The sequence below is a fragment of the Pocillopora verrucosa genome, chromosome 11, assembly GCF_036669915.1.
Source record: "Pocillopora verrucosa isolate sample1 chromosome 11, ASM3666991v2, whole genome shotgun sequence".
Taxonomy (NCBI): domain Eukaryota; kingdom Metazoa; phylum Cnidaria; class Anthozoa; order Scleractinia; family Pocilloporidae; genus Pocillopora; species Pocillopora verrucosa.
This window is the reverse complement of record NC_089322.1, coordinates 19911525-19932980: the sequence shown is the minus strand read 5'-3', so window position 1 is coordinate 19932980 and position 21456 is coordinate 19911525. Positions and strand designations below refer to the sequence as shown.

Genomic DNA, 21456 nt, shown 5'->3' with positions numbered 1-21456 from the left:
TAAGCAATGCTTTTATTGTTTGCCACATGTTTCTCTACATGGAAATATTCTCTTTCTGGCCGCAAAGCAAGTGTTTACCGACAGATCTATTTAATTTTTCCATGTAACCAAAGTAAATTAGTATCTTTCTCTGTTTAGTAACTTTATTCTGATCTATTGTATGGGGTGAGTACGCAGAAGAGGGGACAGAAATATGCCCTCGCATTTGGTCGGGTAATCACTATTTAATTCATGTGCTAAGACAAGGTTTCGCTTGTGTTTGAAGGCAAGATGGCCGTTACGAGCTCCAAAAAATTTTTTAACGAAAAATCCTGTCTCACCAGTAATAAAGTACAGGTGATAAATGCGCGGCCTCTCAACGTCTTAGTCACCGTTTCTGTGGAAGCTGGTACCAGAGACAACCTCTCCTCCGAGAAAACGTCCGTGATGTCTACCTTAACCCCTCATACCTTAACATCAGCATTTACATTCTCCATACTGTTCTCTGTACATTAACTAAGGTGCTGACATGGAGAATTTGTCTAACAATCAAGAGTCTCGTTAGTTGGTGATCATTTCCTTTATTCTCATTACATTAATGTGAAATTTAGGGGTGATATTGTAAGGAGAATGAATGATCCCAAGTTCAGACTTCGTTAAGCATTTGTATGCCTAGTGTACGCTCTTTTCAACTTTCTTTCGATTTTCCTTGACATCAGGCTGAGTTAAATTTGAATTTTGTGACATGAAATTTTTTGTTTTGAAACCAATGCTATGAAGCTGAAAACTTCGTGTGGCTATCGGGTAGCGGACGTCAAGTCTCAATATAAAAGGAAATCGTCCTAAATGGCCAACTCACCTGCCCGACTTGAAACCCTAATACAATGTTATTAATGTTTAGAGAAACAGCGCATAGATCAAGGGGAGGAAGAGGTTGTGTTCAGGTGCCTAGAAAGCATATCAGCGAGGACTTTCGTAAAAGCGTCAAGGTACAAAATTAGCTACTTTTAAGCCATTAATCACATTTCTATTTTTATTCCTTCTTTTTTCCATTACAACGACACGACAAATATTTCAGTTCACAACCGGGACGTTGGCATTGAATGTGACACTCTATTGCCATATTTGGCTGAGAACTTTTATTGGAAAGGGTTTTACTTCGAGCCTACGAACTCCTCTGAGAAAAAAGAAAGCTCTTCGCTGGAGTACGTGGACATTGAGAATGCTCTTGAGGGCATAAATGCCGTGGAAAACGCTCCAGATTTATTACATGTTACGATCCACGATAGCGCCTCCGGCTTAAATGTAAAAGAACTTGCCAAACCCTTGGCCGTGGTCGATTCTTCAATCCTTGGGCCTCTTCTGGCTGGTGTGAACATCGAGAACTTCTGTGGTAATGTTGTCATTGAAAATGTCACAGTTCAGAATGCACGATTTGAAGGAGGCCTTATCTATACGCGCCTGGCAATGAATTTCTGTTCTGTCATTCCAGAGAAAGCTTCTTTTCCTTTGCTCCTAAATGCCGCTGGAAATCATCACCCGGTTAATTGTAGCAAGGTAGGATCGAGTATTTTATTTGAAATGTGCGAGTGAGTTTGGTGAAAAGAAGAGCGGAGTACACTATGAACTCAAGACCACTCTAATGTGAACTGTAGAATATCTTTACATATCCATCACCTTCTCGAAAACAGGGATTTTCTCTTCTTTGTTTTTTTAGTGGATTTCTGGTTCGAGTTTCCTGAGCGGTAGTTAAAATGTACAGCTTTATGTCAAATTTTGGCACATATTTCATTCACGATTTTAGAAGGTAGAACGAAAAGCTTCCAATGGTGAGGGATTTAATTTTTCTATCAAACCGGGTGAATCATTTGAGGAAAACACTAGGGTCTCCACGAACTGGGAGTTCTGCATCCTTGACTATCAATTAGAATTGATTAAAAAGTCCAAATCTTTTGACGATTATCGAAATGTGAATTGGACAGAACTCTTCTTCCCTATCGTATGGAGTGATGTTTTTTTCGAAGGGGAGGATTTTCTTGTACAACGGGGAAGATCACAATGCAAAAAGACAACCCCTGATCAAGAGGAGTTTTATTCTTCCCCATATGCAGACACCAGCTTTCAATCATCTATAATTTATAACCAACGATTTAAAAAATAGGTTTTCCCTGAAGGCTAGAAGAAGAAAACAGTTACATTAATGCCTCTTCTTCCGATTTCATCTGTCAAGCGAAGTCAGTTCGCACCTCTTCGATGTTCTTTTAAGAATATTTTTCCTCAAAAGGAAAAGCATTCGTAAAAGACATTTAAATAGTCAAAATGTTGAGCCAGGTTTCATGAAAGGTAGTTAACCGATCGAGAACCTCTATACTACAAGCCGTAACTTGTAACCTAGAGAAATTCTTATCTGTATGTTGCTTACCTTCTATAAAAACTCTTCCAATGTAAGAATTTTAAAAAAAATTTGCTTTATTAAGATTTTCAGAGCTTCACCAGGAAGAAAGATCTCTGTGTATTTGAGAATAATTCATGGAAGTGGATTTGAGCTCAATTTTACCGATGCAAGCACAGCTATCAAAACCCAACTGCACAGAATCACAAGTGACTACAATGGAAAGACATTTAAGACTGGTTCTACTTCTATATTGGAACTTTCCTTCTACTCTAAAGGCAGTTCCAACTTGGAAATGGTCGTTATGGAAGATCAAGGTAGCTCTGTTTCTAGTTATGTCTTAAAATAAGACGAACTGGTCCATCTGCTGTTCCCTTGAGCAGTCAATCACTCATTCAAAAAGGTAGTTCTTCAACCTCTCCATCAGTAACCTCGTCAATTTTTCCTTTGGATAACTAGACCGTCAGTCAGTCAGTCGATCGGTCGGTTGGTCGGTCGGTCGGTCGGTCGGTCGGTCGGTCGGTCAGTTCTTAGGATGGTCTGTCGATGTTTGGTTAAGAAGAAATCACACAGCCCAAGGAACCAAGTCTTCTTTTTTTTTTGTGAATGCCTACCACCTAGTAACCTCGCTTTAGTTGACACTGCAACGAGGCTACTAGTAAACAATATACACTAAAGGTATGGTCCCGAGGGAGAAAGTTAATTTTCTTTTTCCGAGGGTCCTGATGTTCCCCGAGACAAAGTCGAGGGAAAACAAAACTAACTAGTTTCCCGAGCGACCATACATTAAGTGCCCTGTTTTATACTCAGAATTTTCCTTAAAAAAATCATGGCAAAAACATGCTGTTGTATTCGGCGCGCGGGCAACAAATTTGCAATTGTATCCATACATTTGAATTTTATTAGGGGAAAGTGACTAAGAATCGACCTAACACAGTGCTCATTTTGTAGAGTGAAAGTCTAGGTATGCAACAATGCCTATTGTTACAGTCGGTCGCTCATTCGGTTGTTTGCTTGTTCTTTCGGTGGATGGTTCTTTCCATCAGCCAGTGGGTCGCTCACAGTCAGTTAGTCAATAGGTAAGCTGGTAACTCAATAAAACATTGAACAAAAGAAAGAATTTTATTATTCAATACGAAGACGAAACGACTGCCCACAACAAGTCTATAAATTTGTTTGGATGACGTTTGCACTTTGTAACATTAACCTATTGGCTTTTGATCATTTGTAGGCGAGACTTCATCACTACTGATATCTAACAGTACCTTTTCTACCAATGCTAAGTCTGGTATTACCGTTGACAACTTGATTGGTAATTCTCGAATCTCCCTAACAACGGTGATAGGGAACAACTACAATGGACTCTATGTCAGCAACACACATGGAAAAATGTCTGTTGTAGAATCTATGTTTCTGCAGAACAAATATAGCGGTGTTTACATCACCAAGATAACTGGCATTTTAGAATTTACCAACGTCAAATCCTCGAAAAACCAAGCGTCAGGAATCGTAGTCGATGCTGGAACTCTTTCATTCCAAATGTCTGACAGCCTAGTTGAAGAAAATGGCGGTCAAGGATTGCACATCTTAAACCAGGTCAACTCCACAATCAACATTAACAACACGCAGTTTATTCATAACAGTAACGGTGAAGGAGTTTATTTACAAACATTTCGCTACTGCTATGTTCGACTAGTGGAAGTACTGTCTCTTGGAAATTCGCAGAATGGGGCTCTGTTTACAAGATTATCCGATACCAGATTAAATTTCAGCTCTTGTAAATTTGATGGAAACTCAAATCAAGGAGTTTACACTGACTACTTTTTTAGAGGAGGACTTAAATTGGAGAGGATTTCTACCTCAAACAATTATAAATCTGGTTATGCTTTCGAATTCGGGGATACCAACATAAACATAGAGTCTTCGTCTTCTTTTGGTAACGGAAGGGATGGTTTTTACGTGGAAAATCAAGGAGGAGAAGTTGTCTTAAAGGATTTTATTGCTGGTGGCAACAAACGACAAGGATTGTGGTTTCTAGATACCAAGTCAGTACGTCTTCGTTCAGTTCATCTTCTAAACTGTAATGTTTCAGGGAACAGTCAATACGGTGTGCTGTTTTACCTCACGTATAGAATTGACCAACGCCCGGAGAACTATGTCATTAAGGTTGCAAACTCCACAATTTTCAACAATTCTCTTGGTGGTTGTACGCTCTATCCTGCAGATTGCGGTCGGGGAAACAATCGGTGGCAAAGGAGCGTTCAACTTTTATTCACTGGTAATAAAGTAAAGGGAAACAAAAAAAATGGTTTGGATATCCTTGGCCCAGAATGGTACGTGTTATCTGCTGTCTTGGCTAATAACATATATTACGAGAACAGTGGACTTGCTCTGATAGTAAGACATGGGCGAAGATGTTCCTATGAGAATTCCTCACCCTTTAATTTGCAGGTTTCATCGAACATCTTTTCAAAGAATAAAGGGGAGAACATATTTTTCGTTGATTGCGGAACGTTACCCACAAAATGCCGTGTCACCATCAGAAACAACACGTTTTTAGACAATCAAAGAATCCGGCTGTTTTCCAGCAATTACCTTCGTACCAAAACGCAGGCAGTTTTAGCTGTAAAAGGAGGCAACGTTACCATAAAGTACAATTCGTTTGTCAATCCTTTGTTCACTCACGAATTAGCAGCACTGCTTAAAGATCGTGAGCACGTTCTTCTGGCGGAAGAAAACTGGTGGGGAACAAGAAATGAATGCAATATAAAAGACCGAGTGTTTGACTTTGAAGATCGAGTGGAACTTGCACAGATCCATTATTATCCATTTTTGGATTCCTACAATTCTACCGGCCCTAAATTACACGACGGTGTCAGACCTTTCTGTTTTCTTCGTGGTAACAATCTAGGAGGAACATTAAATCAAGTCCTCAATATTACAAACCAAAATGATGCCTACCGAGTTATCAGTGACGTCACAATATTGTCTGACGGCGTTTTGTTTATCGAAGGAAACATCACTTTAGAATTTCCATTGAAGAGTGTTTTCTTAGTACAAGGAAAGGTTATCATAAAAGGTAATAAAAAAGAACGGGTGAAGTTCCTTCCAAGGGAACCATTGCTTCAGGACGTTAGACTCGTCGCAGGTCCTACTCCGTGGGAAGGGGTAGTTGAAATATGGATCAATAGCACGTGGATACCAGTATGTATGCGTACCTATGGACACGAGGATGACATAGTATGCAGACAATTGGGATACGAACCGGTGAGCTCTTATTACCATGACCCAAATGGAAAAGAGAAAATATTCCTACATAATGTCAGATGCGATACCGATCAAGGAGATAGCATCGCCATTTGTGACAAAAGGAACTGGATTTCATCATCGTCATGCACAACAAATGTTTTGTATGTCGGTTGTAAAATTCCTTACTGGGCTGGTGTTCATCTTGCTGTGACTTCAAAGGAAAGCGTCCTCAGCAATGTTGAGGTGCGATATGCAGGATTTCCATATAGAGACGACCTGACTATTCCCGGAATCGCCTTCAGAGTGGACCTCCCACGTCACGTGATCAGCAGTGTCTTTGTGAGTAATTCTGCTGCCATTGGTTTCCAGTTTATGTATCCAGACCCCTTAAAAGATTCAAATGAAATCGAGAATTCAACAATAGCTGAAACCGAGTCGGATGGAGTACGTTTGGAGTCTCCATTTATTGAGTTCCTAAGTACAAATGTCGTAAACACAAAAGGCTACGGATTTTCGTATCGTTACAACTGGAATACTCTCAACACACACGTGGTAAAAATGGCAGATGCGTCTGTGAAGAAGTTTATGGACATATGTACTGAAAGCGAAACATTTATTAGTGACTCTAGTGCGGTGTATTATCTAGTTGTGACATTACGGAGCAGAGCAGCCTGCAAGGCCATAATTACCGTTCCACCGGAATATACGATAGGATTGCAGCTAATATATCACAATGTATATAGCATAGTTTTCCACGTGTACAATGGAACAGACAAGGCAAAGGGCACTCTCTGGGATATCCATATGTTACAATGGTATAGCCGTCCTGCTTGGATGACTGGCAATAGCTCAATCCTACTGGAGAAAGGGTATGGATACCCGGATGAAGACGACACGGTGCATTTTCTACTGTTTCTCATTAAAAGTAAGTTCAGCTACTATTTTAATCATATCGAGTTAAGCAATGATCTACGTGGGTAGACTGCAATTTTTGCAATTGCAAAAGTAAGCTTCAGGCTTCCACAGGCTTTGAACCCGTCCCTCAAAATAATATTTGGGCGCTGTTTGAAAAAGATCTCCAAAGCCACACAGCCTGGGAGTAAGGCAAATTCTAGAGCTCTTCTTCCTCGTGGAAGAATTTTGACCACAATTTTTAGTGTAATCAAAACTATTACAAAATTCTCTAACGTGATGAGTTGTCACTAGCCCGATTCTAGCACTTATAGGACAGTGTACGCGTCATGCTTGTAATTGGACACTGTGATCTGTGTAAGTGGACAGATAGCGTCGTGAACGCCCGCTGTTTTCTCGCATTTCACCGAGTTAACTTGAGTGTTTTTTTTTATGAAAGGTATCACCGATGTCTAGTTTCTTGCTCAAATTTTGTCGTAGTTTTAGTTGATTGGTAACAGGACTTCGTGTCGTCCGATTTTGTCTGTAATCATACTCGTGATTAACAAATCCTATTACCTCTATAAACAGAAGTTTAAGGAAATAAACTGTTTCATTAGGAGATTGATCATATCATTGGTGACATTTCAAGAAAGATTTACTTGATTAATGGATCCTTCGGTGATTTTGATGATGTCAACAAAAGAACACGAGTCATCACTGAGGATAATAATTTACCACTTTGCTGTTTTAAAAATATGTTTCTTAAATTTAATCGTGATCTGAATGATCGAGTTTCGTTGTGTATTAATAAATTTTGTGAGGTGGTCAAATGCGTCCTTTACTCTTAATGAGTTGGGCAGAGTTGCACTGCAAGGATCGGAATCCTTTTCTTGTGATCAAAGGGCATAAAGTTAATTTAATAATTACTATCCTCATCAAAACAATGAAAAGTTTTGACTATTGATTAAAAAGTCAGTTACGGATCGCAATCGATGGAGATTTTCCTGAATTCGTCTTTTTCGCAAACATGCTTTATGTCAGAAAAAAGTTGTGTAAGGCTCTGATTTGTGTTCATAAACAATTATTTTTGTTTTCAACCAACAGGTGGTGGAAAGACGAAGATCAGATCACCAAACCTTGTAATATCCAAAAGCAATTTCAGCCACAACAGTGAAGGTGGAATTTTCTTAGGTGGAGATAACGCAGGAATAGTTGAAATCCAAAAAACGGACGTACGAGACTCACCCAATAATGGCTTATCGACAGCATTTTCCCACGTTAACAGCTTGAAGCTGCTGAATTGCCAGTTCGTTAGAAACAAGATTGGAATCAAGCTCTCTTCATTTTCAGGTAACGTGAATATCGAGAACACCAAGACTTCTAACTCGACCGAAAATGGACTATATGTGGACACGAACGGTGAAAAAACAATCCATATTGAAAATGGTGGTGTTTTCCATAGCAATGGATATGGGCTTTTTCTGGATGGTAGCTATACCAAAGTGAAAGTTTCTGCAACCAAGATATTTTTTGGATGGAATAAGGCATCTTCTGTTTATTCGCGTAGTTATTATGGTTGCAATTCGCCTTGTTCATCTCACACTTCCTTCATAAACTGTACATTTTATGCCAACCGAGGCCCTGTAATAGACATTAACGAGTCTCCACACTCTAATCCATGGCAATTTGACGGTAACCTTTTCCTGAATAACACTCAAGGTCCTGTCATTTTGACTACGCGTGATACGAATAGATACTACACTCCTGAAATATTTGTGAGAAATAATAGTTTCTTGTTCAACTTTTGCCAAGATAAAAGCGTCATAGACATAATAGGAGGCACAAAAGTTCTGATCATAGAAGGAAACATCTTTAAACAAAACCATGGGAGATCTGTTTATATAGAAAGAACCTCTCCTTCAGGTGCAACTATAAGAGGTAACGTCTTCACAAACAACAGCTGCCTGAATAGTGGAGTCATTGAGATTCAGAGGATAAGTGAAGACATCGCAATTGTCGACAACATCCTTAAATCGAATAAAGGGCAGTTTATGGTTCTTCTCCAGTGCGAATACGTTGTAGGAGGGAACACTGGCATGAAGAATGTAACGTTTTTGAACAATTCGCTCCTAAACAACGTGGCTGTATCATCAAATTCCCCAACCTGTGAGTTAGAAGTCTCTGGATTTACTTTGGAATGGAATGGAATGGAATGGAGAGCATTTTTCATTAATTTCAACAGATTTAGCAGCCTGGACTTCTCAAAAGAACTTTGTGCATACACCCATGTTTCTTCGCATAGCAGCACATTGCAGGCTACATTAAACTTCTGGGGTTATGATGACGAGGAAAAAATCAAGGAGAGAATTTTTCATGCTGAAGACGAGTACGAACACGCATTTGCTGTTTTTCGTCCTTACATCAGTAATGCAGGAGGCGCAATAAAGGGTTCAGAAGAAAATACCACCTTTAACGCGCTCTCGAAAAGCTTTCTGGGAGGAAGGATTTTATCCAACGTTCTTCTAAGAAAAGAGAAAAGTCCCTATACAGTTGTTTCCGATGTCACTATTCTGCCTGAAGCTTCTCTTTCAATTGACCCTGGTGTTGAGATGCATTTTAAGCCAAGGGTCGGCATGTTGGTTCTTGGTTCACTCTTTGTTGGCGGAAATGTAGATCAACCTGTTAAATTTTCTCTTTCAAAAAGGACAGAAGATGACGATTCTCCTAAAATTCGATTAACCGGAGGCAAGTTCCCTTGGGAAGGACGGGTAGAGATACTACACAACTGGAATTGGACCTCACTGTGTTTCAATGAGACGCAAGGCACGAAAACTAATGACGCAAAACTGATATGTGAACACCTGGGCTATAAAGCACCATTGTCCATTAGTCACTCCCATCATAATTCGTCCGGTACTCGGGATGCTTGTGCTGCTCTTCATTGTAAAGGAAGTGAGTTGGATTTAGCAGAATGCTCTTTATCTTTCCAAAACCAAAGCTGCAATATGTCGTATCATCTTGTGTTAAACTGTGGCGAAGGAAAGCCTTGGGGAAATATCAGATTTCTTCGCGAAGCTAGGAACACCTCAAACCTGTCAACATCAAGTTTAAAACACCTAAGAATTGAGCACTGTGGCGAGAAACATGGCCAAAACGTGGCTGCCATTGAAATGATTCAGTACGTTCCAAAAGTAAATCATGTGACTGTTCTTAACTGCTCATCAGGTGGTATCAAGGTTTGGTTCCCAGAAAAAGAGGTGATTATAACGAACAGTTCCTTCGTAAATACTGGAGGAAATGGAATTGATTTTATCAGTACCAAAAACAATGTTACACTTAAAAACGTCAAATCAGTAAAAAACGAGTTTGGTCTGAGTTTTCATGAAGCATACGGTGATTGGATTGATATATACGGGAAAGTTAATCTGTGCTCCCCACAAAAAGTGGTGAATGTCATGGATCACGATGTATTCGTTTACTTTAGGGCACCATTCGTGTCTTTCTCAGATCTAGAGGTATCCTGCCAAATAAAGGTTCAAACAGAGGCAAGTGCTGGTTTTGCTATCCAGCTACTAGTCCTAAAAAATGCAAGATATTTTCGGATAGAACTGCCTAATGGACATGAAATCTTCAGGTCTTATGGTAGCAGCCCAGGTCTACTCTTAAAAAGGAAATTGATCAAGTGGGATTCTTTTACAGTCACATTTGATGGATCGTACAGTAGCAAAATGCTTTTTCACGTTCGACGTGTTGATAGCAAAGGTTAGTAGCTGGAACTTTTCATCATCATCACCATTATTATTATTATTATTATTATTATTATTATTATAATCATTATAATTATTATTATTATCACAACCATTATCAATATCATTATCACTCTCATTATAATTACTGTTGTTCTCTTTATCGTTATCGTCAGCGTTCGCTATCGTTAACTTCAGCATGTAAGTTATCATTATCGTTATCAATTATTGTCGTCATCCTTATCATAGTCAATGCTTTTTCTTTCTTTTCCTGTACATAAAGCAAAGGCCGCACAGAGTTTGAAAAAAGGCGAGGGGAGTCCAACTTTGAATCAGGAAACGCGGATCTTTTTCGTCTCTTTTTTTCGCTCTAGAGCCAAAATAAGCTAAGAACTTCAAGACAAGTTAATTTTAGATACTTCAAGTTAAGAAAAATTTGTGAATTTGCAAGAACTTTGGTGTCGTACAAGTGGTAGGAAAAACCCAATAGTCTGAAGAGAATTGGGGCTTAGACTCCCTGGACCCCCGTTCTAGATTCGCCACGGTAACGTCTGCGCTTTGTTCAACAACTGTTCTGTAACACGTAAGTGTATTATGTGAATGGTAAGAGGGAGCCAATACGATAGGATCTGATAACAATTCTGCCAAATTTTCCTCAGATATTCCATGCTCATTTGACCGTGGATTTTGTGGCTGGAGACGTTATCCCACATCACATTTTAAAGGAATTGACTTGAGAAAGAAGTGGTATTATGGAAACAGTGCTTATGATCACACCTATTCAGGCAATGGTGAGTTGTGATAAGTAATATAAGATTGAAGTTTAAAGATTTTTAGAAAGGATATTCGCATGAGCTAATCTCTCAGCTAAGTTTTCATCTATCTTATAACCGGATATGAGCTGGCTTAGGTTACACCTCGATTGTTCTACAAAGTAGTAAGTTAGGTGGTGGGGCTGGGATCTCCTTCTGTCGACAAAACGTTTTCCCCCCGGGCGCTCTTGTGGATAGGGTTCCTCCAGTCAAAAACTTAGAAATGGATTCCAGGACTCGACGTTATCGAGTGAATTGGAATTTCTTGAGAACGACTTTTCGTAAACTTAAAAAGATCGTTAAAGTACATCAGAACAGCAGCCCAAGTAATTAATAAAATAATATTTCAGGCCACCCAATGATAAAATTAGAATTGGGAAAAAGAATACAAAGTTGTTAAAGAACTCAAACAAAACCTACTGGGAGTACCTCAACGAGCTGGAGCAGTGATTTGCAATCGCCAGCGAATAAATATTGAAGGAACAAAGTTAGGGAGTGTACATTCAGGTAACTTGAAGGCAATCGATCAAACAACTAAACGGTAGTATGACAAAGAGAGAAGGCTGGAATTGTGCCAATGTCGGAAAACCGTTGGTCGCCTGATGACATTGTTACCGCAGAAATTCAAAATACTCCGCCCGCACCTTCTCAGCGCAGTCGTGTACGTTGATATGTTGATCTCTCGGCTCTACTTATCAACTTCTAGTACTCTCATAGGATTGGCTGAGAGGAGCAATCGTGAAACTGTCTAAATTTCAATGTTGTTGATCAAAAAGAGAATTTCGTATAAACTATGACCTAGGACTTGAACTTTCGAAAATCTTGTTGATATTGTCTCATCTAGAAGGAGAATATTCCTGTGCAATTTCAGCTGAAATGATAATGAGCGCTTAAACTGTAACAGAAGCACGAGATTTTTCGGCTCTCCCCATGTTTTTCTGTAGACAATTTAAAGTTTTGAAACTAAACCTTAAAGGTGCCATATATTTTCACCGTCTCAAATTTTATCAGATATTTGATAGCGAATCGCAGCCTCTGTCTTTAAGAGTATCACTGCTTAAGGTACCATTGTTAAAACAGCAACAAATGCGAACATCTGTCAAAGACATAATCAAATTTCATATTTGATTTCTATCTTACGCAGGGGGAGTACTACATCTTTGGCAACACTGGTTTTCTGGTTATGCTGCCTTTACCAGCCCATCAATTTCCAGCGACAACAATTATTGTTACCTGGTGTTCTACTTCAGGCGGGTTGACCGCAACTCCAAGTCATTAGCATCGCTATCCATTTTTCTTATAGAAGACATTAGTGATAATTCGACCTTGCTCTTTTCCATGAGCGATTACGTGACTCACTGGAAAAAGATAGTGATTGAGCTACCCTACACTGACGCCAGTTACTCGATTGTGATATTGGGATATGAAGAGGCGTGGGCCAATATTCAAATCGATGACCTGGCCTTCGTCAGTTGTGATCCATGTAAGTTGTGATATATTTCAAATTGACAAATACATTACAGGTAAACTGCACATTAGCTAATGAAATCCTCAGTGTTTCATGAAAAACATAGTGATCAAAGAAATGACACTGTAACACCTAAATAATTGCTTCCTTAAGTTTTAAGGGAACTTTTTAATCGGTGAACGTTGATATGCATGGCGCTGTGCAAAAGTTTTTAAAAAACATCCCAGCTTTTGACAAAAATGGTTCTTTGGTCAGCCAGGTATTCAGCTAGGGTCGCATATGCTTGGTGTTGGAGAAACTGAGGAACACTTTTCTTCCCTCGGGTGAGGAATTGTTTTCCATTGGTGATATTTACGTTATATGGTAAACTTCTAAGTAAAAGAAGGTGATTCGTTGGTGTCTCCCCTATAAATTTAGTCGACATTTCCAATTCGTAAACAAACTAATGCAAAGGCTTGAAGAAGATAAATACCGAAAATAAGATAACCCTCTTTGAAGCTTGTTTGCCTCGAGTTGTACATAGAAAAATGTAAATTTCATTTTCTTAACAGCTGCTACTGCTGTACATCAAGTAACCGGAAGTGTTTTTAGTGGTAACGAGAAACAAGGTATACATTGCACGATGACTCAAAGTGAAAGACATATTTTCAAAGTAGAACGTTGTCAGGTAACAAACAATGGTCTGAATCCAGTCCTTAGAGGAAGCCTACCAGGAGCGATTCACCTCAATGCTTTTCAGCAAGTATTTGTAATAGTCAATAACTACATTGCTGGAAATAACAATGGAGGTATTTATTCCAAGGTACTCAATGAATTGTCCACGACAAGACTACCGGTCAGCCATATCCATGCAAACACCATAGAGTACAACAAAGGAGGCATATTACACGTAGAGGGAGTTTCTGGGCCCTATATGAATGTTAACGTGAGCAATAACTATTTTTCTCGAAACTTGGCACGAGATTTGGATGGCAAAGCCGATAGCGTTTGTGTCATAACAAAGTTATGGGCGATTGTTCAAGGAAATTTCTTTTATAGCAACGTCGGTCACTACGTTTTGCTGTATGATAATTCTCAAACAAGTACTGTTGGTCTTCGATTTGTAAATAATACATTGTACAAGAACGGTGCAAGGGGGCTCGATGTTAACTACGGAGCGACTATTCTGTGCAATGGAACAGCAGAAATTCATGGAAACGTTTTGCAGAATCCTAACAACCGTTATCAATTCAGTACCACAATGAGAGGGAGTCCAATCACAGTAAACGCCACTTTTAATTGGTGGGGAGAGAATGTACCAAATCTGATTTCTTCTCTGATCATGGATAAGACAACAGATTATCGACTGTCCATTACAGTTGTGTTCCAGCCGTTCGTCAAGCTACCACCTCAAAGAGCTATATCAGGTCAATATTTATTGGGATTTCCAGGTCCAAGTCTATCTTTCATGTTGTTTTGATGTCTCACTTTCTCACCTTAAAATGAACCTCTTTTGTATCAAAATACTGCTCGGCTACTTAAAACATCAATGTTCTCTCAAAAGCAATGTTAACTCTTTTCTCAAGTAAATCGAAATTAACCGTATTTTGTTTAATGTTTTTGGATTTTTTTCATTAATTTATCATACCTTAGAATACAAAACAGCTTATAAATTTCAGCTCATCCGTTTTTTGTGTTATCAATTTTCTTCTTAGTGTCTTGCCCGCCTGAATGGATTAAAGACGATGAGATGTGTTACATGTACAAAGGAGGCTCCTTCACTTTCACTGATGCCGAGAATTATTGTGGGGTAAGCGCAGTTGATACTGACACTCTATTTTAGTCCCTTTTTTTCTTGTATTTTGGCCTTCTCTGTTCATTTTTTGTATTTATTCCTGTTTCCATTTGTCCGCTCGAGCTGAGATGAAATTAATTTTGAGGTGAAATGAATACACAAGGGGGCAAAGGTAAATAAGCTTGGGGGCGACTTCACCTAATGCGATATGGGGGCTGCATTCGGTTCCTCTCTTAGTCCCTCGGTTTCGCCTTCCTCGAACTGAATTTTGTTCCTTTATTAGAAAAGTGCCATATGCTCACTTAGCATGTTATTAATTTTACGTTCATTTGTAGAGTTATGGTGGAAATCTCGTCACCATGCTCTCAAACGAAGACACACGACTCATGAAGCATCTTCGACAGAAAGAATCCTTGGTTCATTCAGGCGTGTTGCCTTCCCTGTGGACCATAAGTAGACGCTTTCTGAGAGAGGTGAGAAAACATCAAGTTTTGAATTAATTTTCTGTCCCACAAGTATTTTTCAAATAATTTAATAATATCATGGGCACCAAATTATGCTCATAGCCTCATATCAACCCACGTCGACTCTTCTTTACACGATGAGAATTGTTTGAAGATGAAATAAGAGCATCATCCATGTGAAATGGGTTCAAAAACCCGCACAAGGCCTTAGACATGCATTGTTGTCGGTGCGAGGTCTTCGTATTAACAGGTTTTGAAACAAGAATTGTAATAATATTAAAACTGCGCCTAAGACCCTTTCGCAATTTTGGCACCTTCGAAAAGGTTGGGATGGCACTTCGTAATTTCTCATGAAAAAAAAAATTTTAGGCTGAAATTTTCTCAATAATAGTGAGATAATTTTTAACAGACGTTAGAGAAACAATGATAAGACCTTTCACCATTGTTTTGTGTCCATCTCTTTGTCTCATTTACTCCTTTTGTGTGCCTATGTTCTTTTTTTTCTTGAATTTTTTTCACGACTAAAGAAGATAAAATGATAATAATAATGTACAAGGAGAAATAGTTATGAACAGTTGAGACATTTATCTTTTCATCTTTTTCGCTGCAGTCCCAAAGTGGATTTGATCAGAAAAATAAAGTATGTCCTGCTGTGGCTGCCACCGGAAATATTTCACAAGTTCATTGTGATGAACTTCTTCCTTTTGTCTGCGTAAGGAGGCCAGGTAAATCACACTCAATATAATTAGTGATAAATGAATTCTATCGTTGTATTAAATGATCATGCTAGATGAATATCGATACGAAATCATTGGACCTCATCACCTGAAAAGAAGTAGTAAGCTTGTCAAAATGCAGCAATCCCCTATTGATAGCTTGACTGTTCATCTGCATGTACTAGTGACTCTAAATTGAAAGACAAAACCATTAAACTTTCATCATTATAACTGCGATGAGCAACAACGCTAGCGTTATAATAATTAATTATGGCGCACTTTGTCGAGAATTTTGCCTCATATAGAGCGCTCCATCATCATTGCCATTGTTACTAATAAGACGAGATAAGCACTTCTGTACATAACACCACGCCCCGAAGCATATTTGATACGCAAAGTCTATAACTTGTATTTCCTCTTGTAGATTAAATAATAGGATATCAATTAACGTTAAACATTTCTACAAATACTGAATCATAGTGAAAACCAAGGGAGGGAAGGTTTTTATTCAGAGCCCTCCCGTGGCCTGTACTCCGACGGGGGTGACACCATGTCTAAGGGATATGCCTACTTATGAAGGAAGCAAGTACCAACTGTATAAACTTCTTTTTGGCTTCATAGTTATCCACTGCCCGAACAGCTGTTTCCATAATGGGGACTGTATAGGCGCAACGTGTTTCTGTTATCCCGGATGGACTGGAGAAGATTGTTCCAAGTTTCACTGCTATGACTTGCATAACTGTTCTGGTAAAGGTGAATGCATGGGTCCCAATGCGTGCAAATGTTACCCCGGATATTTAGTAAGTGGCATTTCTATTAAATTCCATCGTAGCTCATAACTGTGTTGACTGTAGCAAGTTTGATACCTAGCTGACAGGGCCACTTTTAAAAAACAGGAATCAGCCTTGGCAAGGTAGAAACTAGATTTGTGCAACTGGTTCTATGTGGGCGATTTAGTGCGCTCTCAGAAAGTGATCAAGAGTGTTAAACTTTATTTCTTAGAAATCAGATCTCAAGCATCTTTATGATTTATGTAATGTTCAACTTCACCATCTAAAACTCATATGAAAACTTATCTTAAAGCACATCTTAAGATTCCATAGAAAATCTTCTCCCGTGTTACACAATTTGACAAGGGATACCATCACCTTGAAACAACTTTGTTAGGCGGTCGCTTACGGGTAATCACAAGGCGTGTTTAAAAAAAGCTGATGCTCTGGTTATCGTGAAAATCTCCTCTTTTGCTGCCCCCACAGATCGCCGAGAGATGGAAGGAGAAGCAAGATCGTGCTATAGCCACGCATTAATAAGCAAGGTCTATGAAGCCAGCATTTCTGGTTGAGCTTCTAACACATTTGAACACAATTTTGGAAACGCTAGGTTAATGTTTGGAAATTTAGTCGCCATTTAGGACTCTAGAAGGTCTTTAGTATCCTAATCTGATTAAAACGACACAAGTCACTGTGATTTCAAAAATTTACAACCATTGTGTTTGAGACCCATCCGTTTTGTCTCTGATCGCATGAGAACAGTAGTAATTATCTTTTTTAATCAACCTAAGAGGAAAGTTTGTGGATGTTTCTTCAGGGTCTTGGCTGCACTTACTCCTTCTGTGGAAAGTACGAAAGTTGTGCTGATTGTGTGACAGACCCGTTTTGTGGATGGTGCGACAGTTCACGCTCCTGCCTCGGAGGTTTTGCCGCGGGGCCTCCAGGAATAAGTTGTCCCGCTTGGTTTTACTACCACTGTTATACAGTAGGAGACGAACGTTGTTCACGAGATATAATGGTAGGTGAAGAGGAGAAAAATAATTTGTCACGCGAACACATCAACACCATGCTGCACTCAGTTCGATATAAGTAATCAATGCTAGAGAGACGGAAAGGGGCGGCACTAGCGAGTGTTGCTTTTCAGTTGGTTAGATATTTATTTCTGAGTTTTCTTTTGCTTGTTTGATTGCTTTTTGTTTTATGCTGTGCTGTTTTATTCTTTTTTATCATTACTATTTTAAATCTAGCGGCCCCTGACTATCTGACAAAGCAAACAAGCAGTAGTTTTTACCTGGATTGCATACCGGTTTATGCTCATAACCCTCTGTGTTAGGTTTTCCTAACAGTTTCCCGTTATCCATTTGTACTGCCATGCGCAGAAGGACACCGTGAAATTGCGTTTCCTAAGATAACCGTACAAAACGTATGCGCTGTCAATGCACTATAGTCTCTGGGTGCGATGATTGGTAGAATAGCTTAAAATACTACGTCACTCAATGTTCCATATTTATCGTGTAACGATAGGTGTATTTTCGTAAACAGAGGGTGAATTGTAGAGGTAGGCATTGCAACTTCAAAGGTGGAGGAGCAACCATTGAATCCTGTCAAAAATGCAGCGATCTCGAAAGATGTCACAAAATTACAGTAAGATTTTTATCTTTATTTTCTGTTCCTCATCGTTGCTTATTGAATTTAATGACAGTTTACGGTGGTCTTCATGAGAAAAAACTCAGTTGAAAATAATGTTACATATATCTAGGTGCAAATAGCAACTACCAGTAAAGTTGTAGCAAACTCTGTTGATAGAACCAGTTAATCTCACTTGCAGTATCATTACCAGTAAGTGCGAAAATGCAGCATGAAACACTTTGATTGGAATAAAAACAGAATACTTGACCTATGGGAGTATATCTGGTTGGAAATCTCTACAGCCAGTGCCGTAGCAGGGTTAAAATTATTGGGGGGGCCTAACCTTCATTTTTACTGTTCTACTCTTGTGTTCAATATATATTTTTTGGAGTTTGCCAAATTATTGGGGGGGCCCGGGCCCCCCCGGCCCCTCCCCACGCTACGGCATTGACAGCTCTACCTCACAATATTTCCCAGCTGCACGGCGCCGTCCCCATAGCCAGGAAACTGATTGTTTCGCGTACCCCATTGCTCATAGGTCGAAGGTAGCATTAATCTGTTACCTATTAAACCTCCTAACAGGACGAAAACCAATGCAGGTCATGGAATGAGACTAAGTGTCCAGGCGGGAAAATTAAAGTGGATTATACAGATCCCCAGAGAAGAAATAATGTGGAGTTTGCTAAAAACGTGAAGTTTGTGGAGCCGAACGAGACGCTCGTTTACACATGTCCAGTAATTTTGCCAAATCAGGAGAGAGTGTCGCTAGTTTTAGTAGCACCAAAAGTCCTGAAAGTTGAAAAAGGTGATATAGTGTGTAGTCCTCAGGCAGGAGGCATTATGCACAAGATTGTCAAAGAAATCAGCGATGGTGAGTGTAATGACTATAAATGTTTGTCACATCCTTTACAAAGTCGTCGATCAAATCAATCATTTAAATATTGGAGAAGTTGTGGTTTTAAAAAAGTTCTACGTTAATAATTCTTTTAAGGGGCATGGGCGGAATTAGTCATCAATTGAGATCTTACTAAAGTGCGACTTGAATTTAGTATAATTAGGAGGTAAGGTATCTCTAAAACATACCTAATTACGTTCAATTCTCAAATCTATCACTGTCTTGAAAGGTCCTTTTCAATTGATGTTGAGCACCCCAGCAGGGTTAGAAGAGATTATAAAGTACGCGGACTTTAAAGACGAAGTAACTGCAGTGCAAGTAGACGACGGCTCGACGTTTGAGGATGAGCCTGATCAAGATGACCTGCGGGACGTTATTACAGGCAACATTACGCTCGATGAGGGTCGGGTAATTGCACTTTCAAATGGTAGGTAAACATTTTTGTATCAACCAGCTTAACACTTCTTAAATAACTGAAGATCATTTAGTTATCTACAATTTAATGCGTTGCATAACTCCTCATAAGTGCATGAAAGACAAACAAGGGAGCAAATAAGCACAGATACGATGAACAGACAAACAGACCATCAGGACCTGCAAGATATTTCTGATTCCAAAAGCCATACTCAACTCAAAAAAATTCAAACAGTTTTCTTAATTATCATTTTAGAGATATACAAGTGCCTTGGTCACACATATGACACTGGAAACATCATTGTCCACTCGTTTTACCTGGTAATAGAAAAAAACAATACCACCCCAAAGAAAGGTGACATAGTTGTGTCCAATACTAGTGATGGTTTCATCGAGACTGTTGTTAAAGTTCATAGAACGAACAACTTTGATTACTTGGAAACGAAATTTCAGCGATGTGAAGCAAGCTCTCATTGGAAAGGCTCAAGGTATTTATATTAATGATGACACCTTATTTTAATATCAGGCTAGCCAAGTTGAGACGATGGCGTATTGGCGCCAGTTTGGGGTAGGAGACATTTGACAAGGAAAAAATATCACCTTCTTTCCCCAGAACGCAACGATTTCCCGTTAACGCAGCCAGAAAGCTGTAGGCTAATCACCACATTGGCATTGTTGTTCAAGGCTGACATTTTTGCTTTGGTGTAAAGTGCACGCATCCATACTTATTAAGTCAACATGTATGTTGTTAACTGTTCATGGACTTTTTAGAAATATGTATGACTTTATGGGGTTAAAAAGCCTTGGCATGATTACTGGTTACTCAGTAATTTACTTATCGGACAACAAAAAGTGGATATCTTGAGCAACAAAAGTCCCAAATCCAGCTGGCTGCTTAGAAGCACGCATTCGAAACCATTCCTGCCCACCACATTTTCTTTACAAATAGAACTAAAATCTATTTTAAAATATTGTGCACGAATTTCGATCGAGGCTGTGACTAAGCTGTAGGTGTTAGGGATCCTGCCCTAAAATCCAAGACCTTGGATGCCAAGCTCAACTTATCCTTACGTTTTCGTTCGAGTAAATTTACTCTCACTTGCTTCCACAAACCAGACTACAGGAAAGTAAAACAAGGCTTTCTGGGTCAGTATCCTGCAGCGGAGGGGATAACAACGAAGGCCTTGTGCTGTCAAAACCAGAGGATGGAGGTCGGCAGTTTTTTGTCAATGACTCAATTATTGGAAGACCTAGTGGAGCCTTCATTGCAAAGGTAATGTCCGTATTTTGAGGTCCAAGTTAGATTAATAAATAAAAGCACGAGCATCTTAAAGAAGCAAAATGAAGGGATCACTGAATACTTACCAAGACAGCTAGCGTAGTCGGTTATGTGGAGTATCATTCAGAAACTGCAAAATTATAGCATGTCTCTTAATAGAGTGACGAGCCAACTCAACAAACTTCAGGATATTTAATTTTAATAGGATTGTTATTGCTGTCCCCACGAGTTAAATAGTGTTCTCCTCTTGGGGAAAGAAAAATGTATCATAAAATTCATGATTCGAGATTTTTTGGGTGCGTTTATACGAGGTTGAAATCGAGTTAGATGAGGTTGTCTTTGTTGAGTTGTGTCATTTGTTTCATCGTTGTCATTTTTTTTTAGCTGCTTTTGCATTTGGTAATCATCTGAGCTAACTCTACCATCTTATATCACCTCAAATCTCAGGTTGTAGAAGTCTACTCCAGCGGAAATTTTCTTCTGGTGGAAGTAATTTCTGCCAAATTGGACGGAAATGGAACCATTACTACAGCTGTAGATATAAACATACTGAAAAGCCACAACAGACGAAGTAGGCGGTCGACGAGATTCGATTTCGAATTGGCAAGTTTCAAACCCGACAGTATACATCACAAGGTACAGCACCTTTTAATAGTTCTACAAAAGTAATTTATACAAACCGAGAATTAGGTAAATGCTATGTTAAGTTTGCTCTCTGATATCTATCTAAATCTTCTCAGTTTCCCCCCAAAATTATGTCCTTTAAAATTTTCATTTTCCTCAGTTGTTGTCAACGGAGAGCGCCAAGCTACAAGTCTCTTTGGAAATGTTTTTCGAACTGACTATGTTTCTTGAGATAGAACCCAAGTGGTTTGGCGGAATAGAGGATGTAGCTGTTGGCCTGGAGTTAAAGGGAGAATTAGATTTCTCTCTGACCTTTAATGTTGATGGGGAGTTGAGGTAAGCAATTTTAAT

At 39.2% G+C, this 21456-nt stretch overlaps 1 protein-coding gene across 2 annotated transcripts in view; it reads left to right on the top strand.

The window, feature by feature from the left end:
• The window catches only part of LOC131797413 (uncharacterized), a 66527-nt gene that overhangs the window by 27654 nt on the left and 17417 nt on the right, over nt 1-21456 (top strand). For both annotated transcript variants that reach the window (XM_066174201.1, XM_066174200.1), the window contains exons 3-21: nt 1058-1536; nt 2457-2688; nt 3603-6545; nt 7619-10276; nt 10920-11051; nt 12217-12555; nt 13092-13946; nt 14235-14329; nt 14650-14787; nt 15389-15503; nt 16116-16294; nt 17082-17282; nt 17807-17908; nt 18476-18764; nt 19018-19215; nt 19459-19690; nt 20319-20475; nt 20929-21117; nt 21266-21441. In XM_066174201.1, coding sequence (XP_066030298.1) covers nt 1058-1536; nt 2457-2688; nt 3603-6545; nt 7619-10276; nt 10920-11051; nt 12217-12555; nt 13092-13946; nt 14235-14329; nt 14650-14787; nt 15389-15503; nt 16116-16294; nt 17082-17282; nt 17807-17908; nt 18476-18764; nt 19018-19215; nt 19459-19690; nt 20319-20475; nt 20929-21117; nt 21266-21441 — 9709 coding nt within the window. The remainder of the gene's footprint in view (nt 1-1057; nt 1537-2456; nt 2689-3602; nt 6546-7618; nt 10277-10919; nt 11052-12216; nt 12556-13091; nt 13947-14234; nt 14330-14649; nt 14788-15388; nt 15504-16115; nt 16295-17081; nt 17283-17806; nt 17909-18475; nt 18765-19017; nt 19216-19458; nt 19691-20318; nt 20476-20928; nt 21118-21265; nt 21442-21456) is intronic.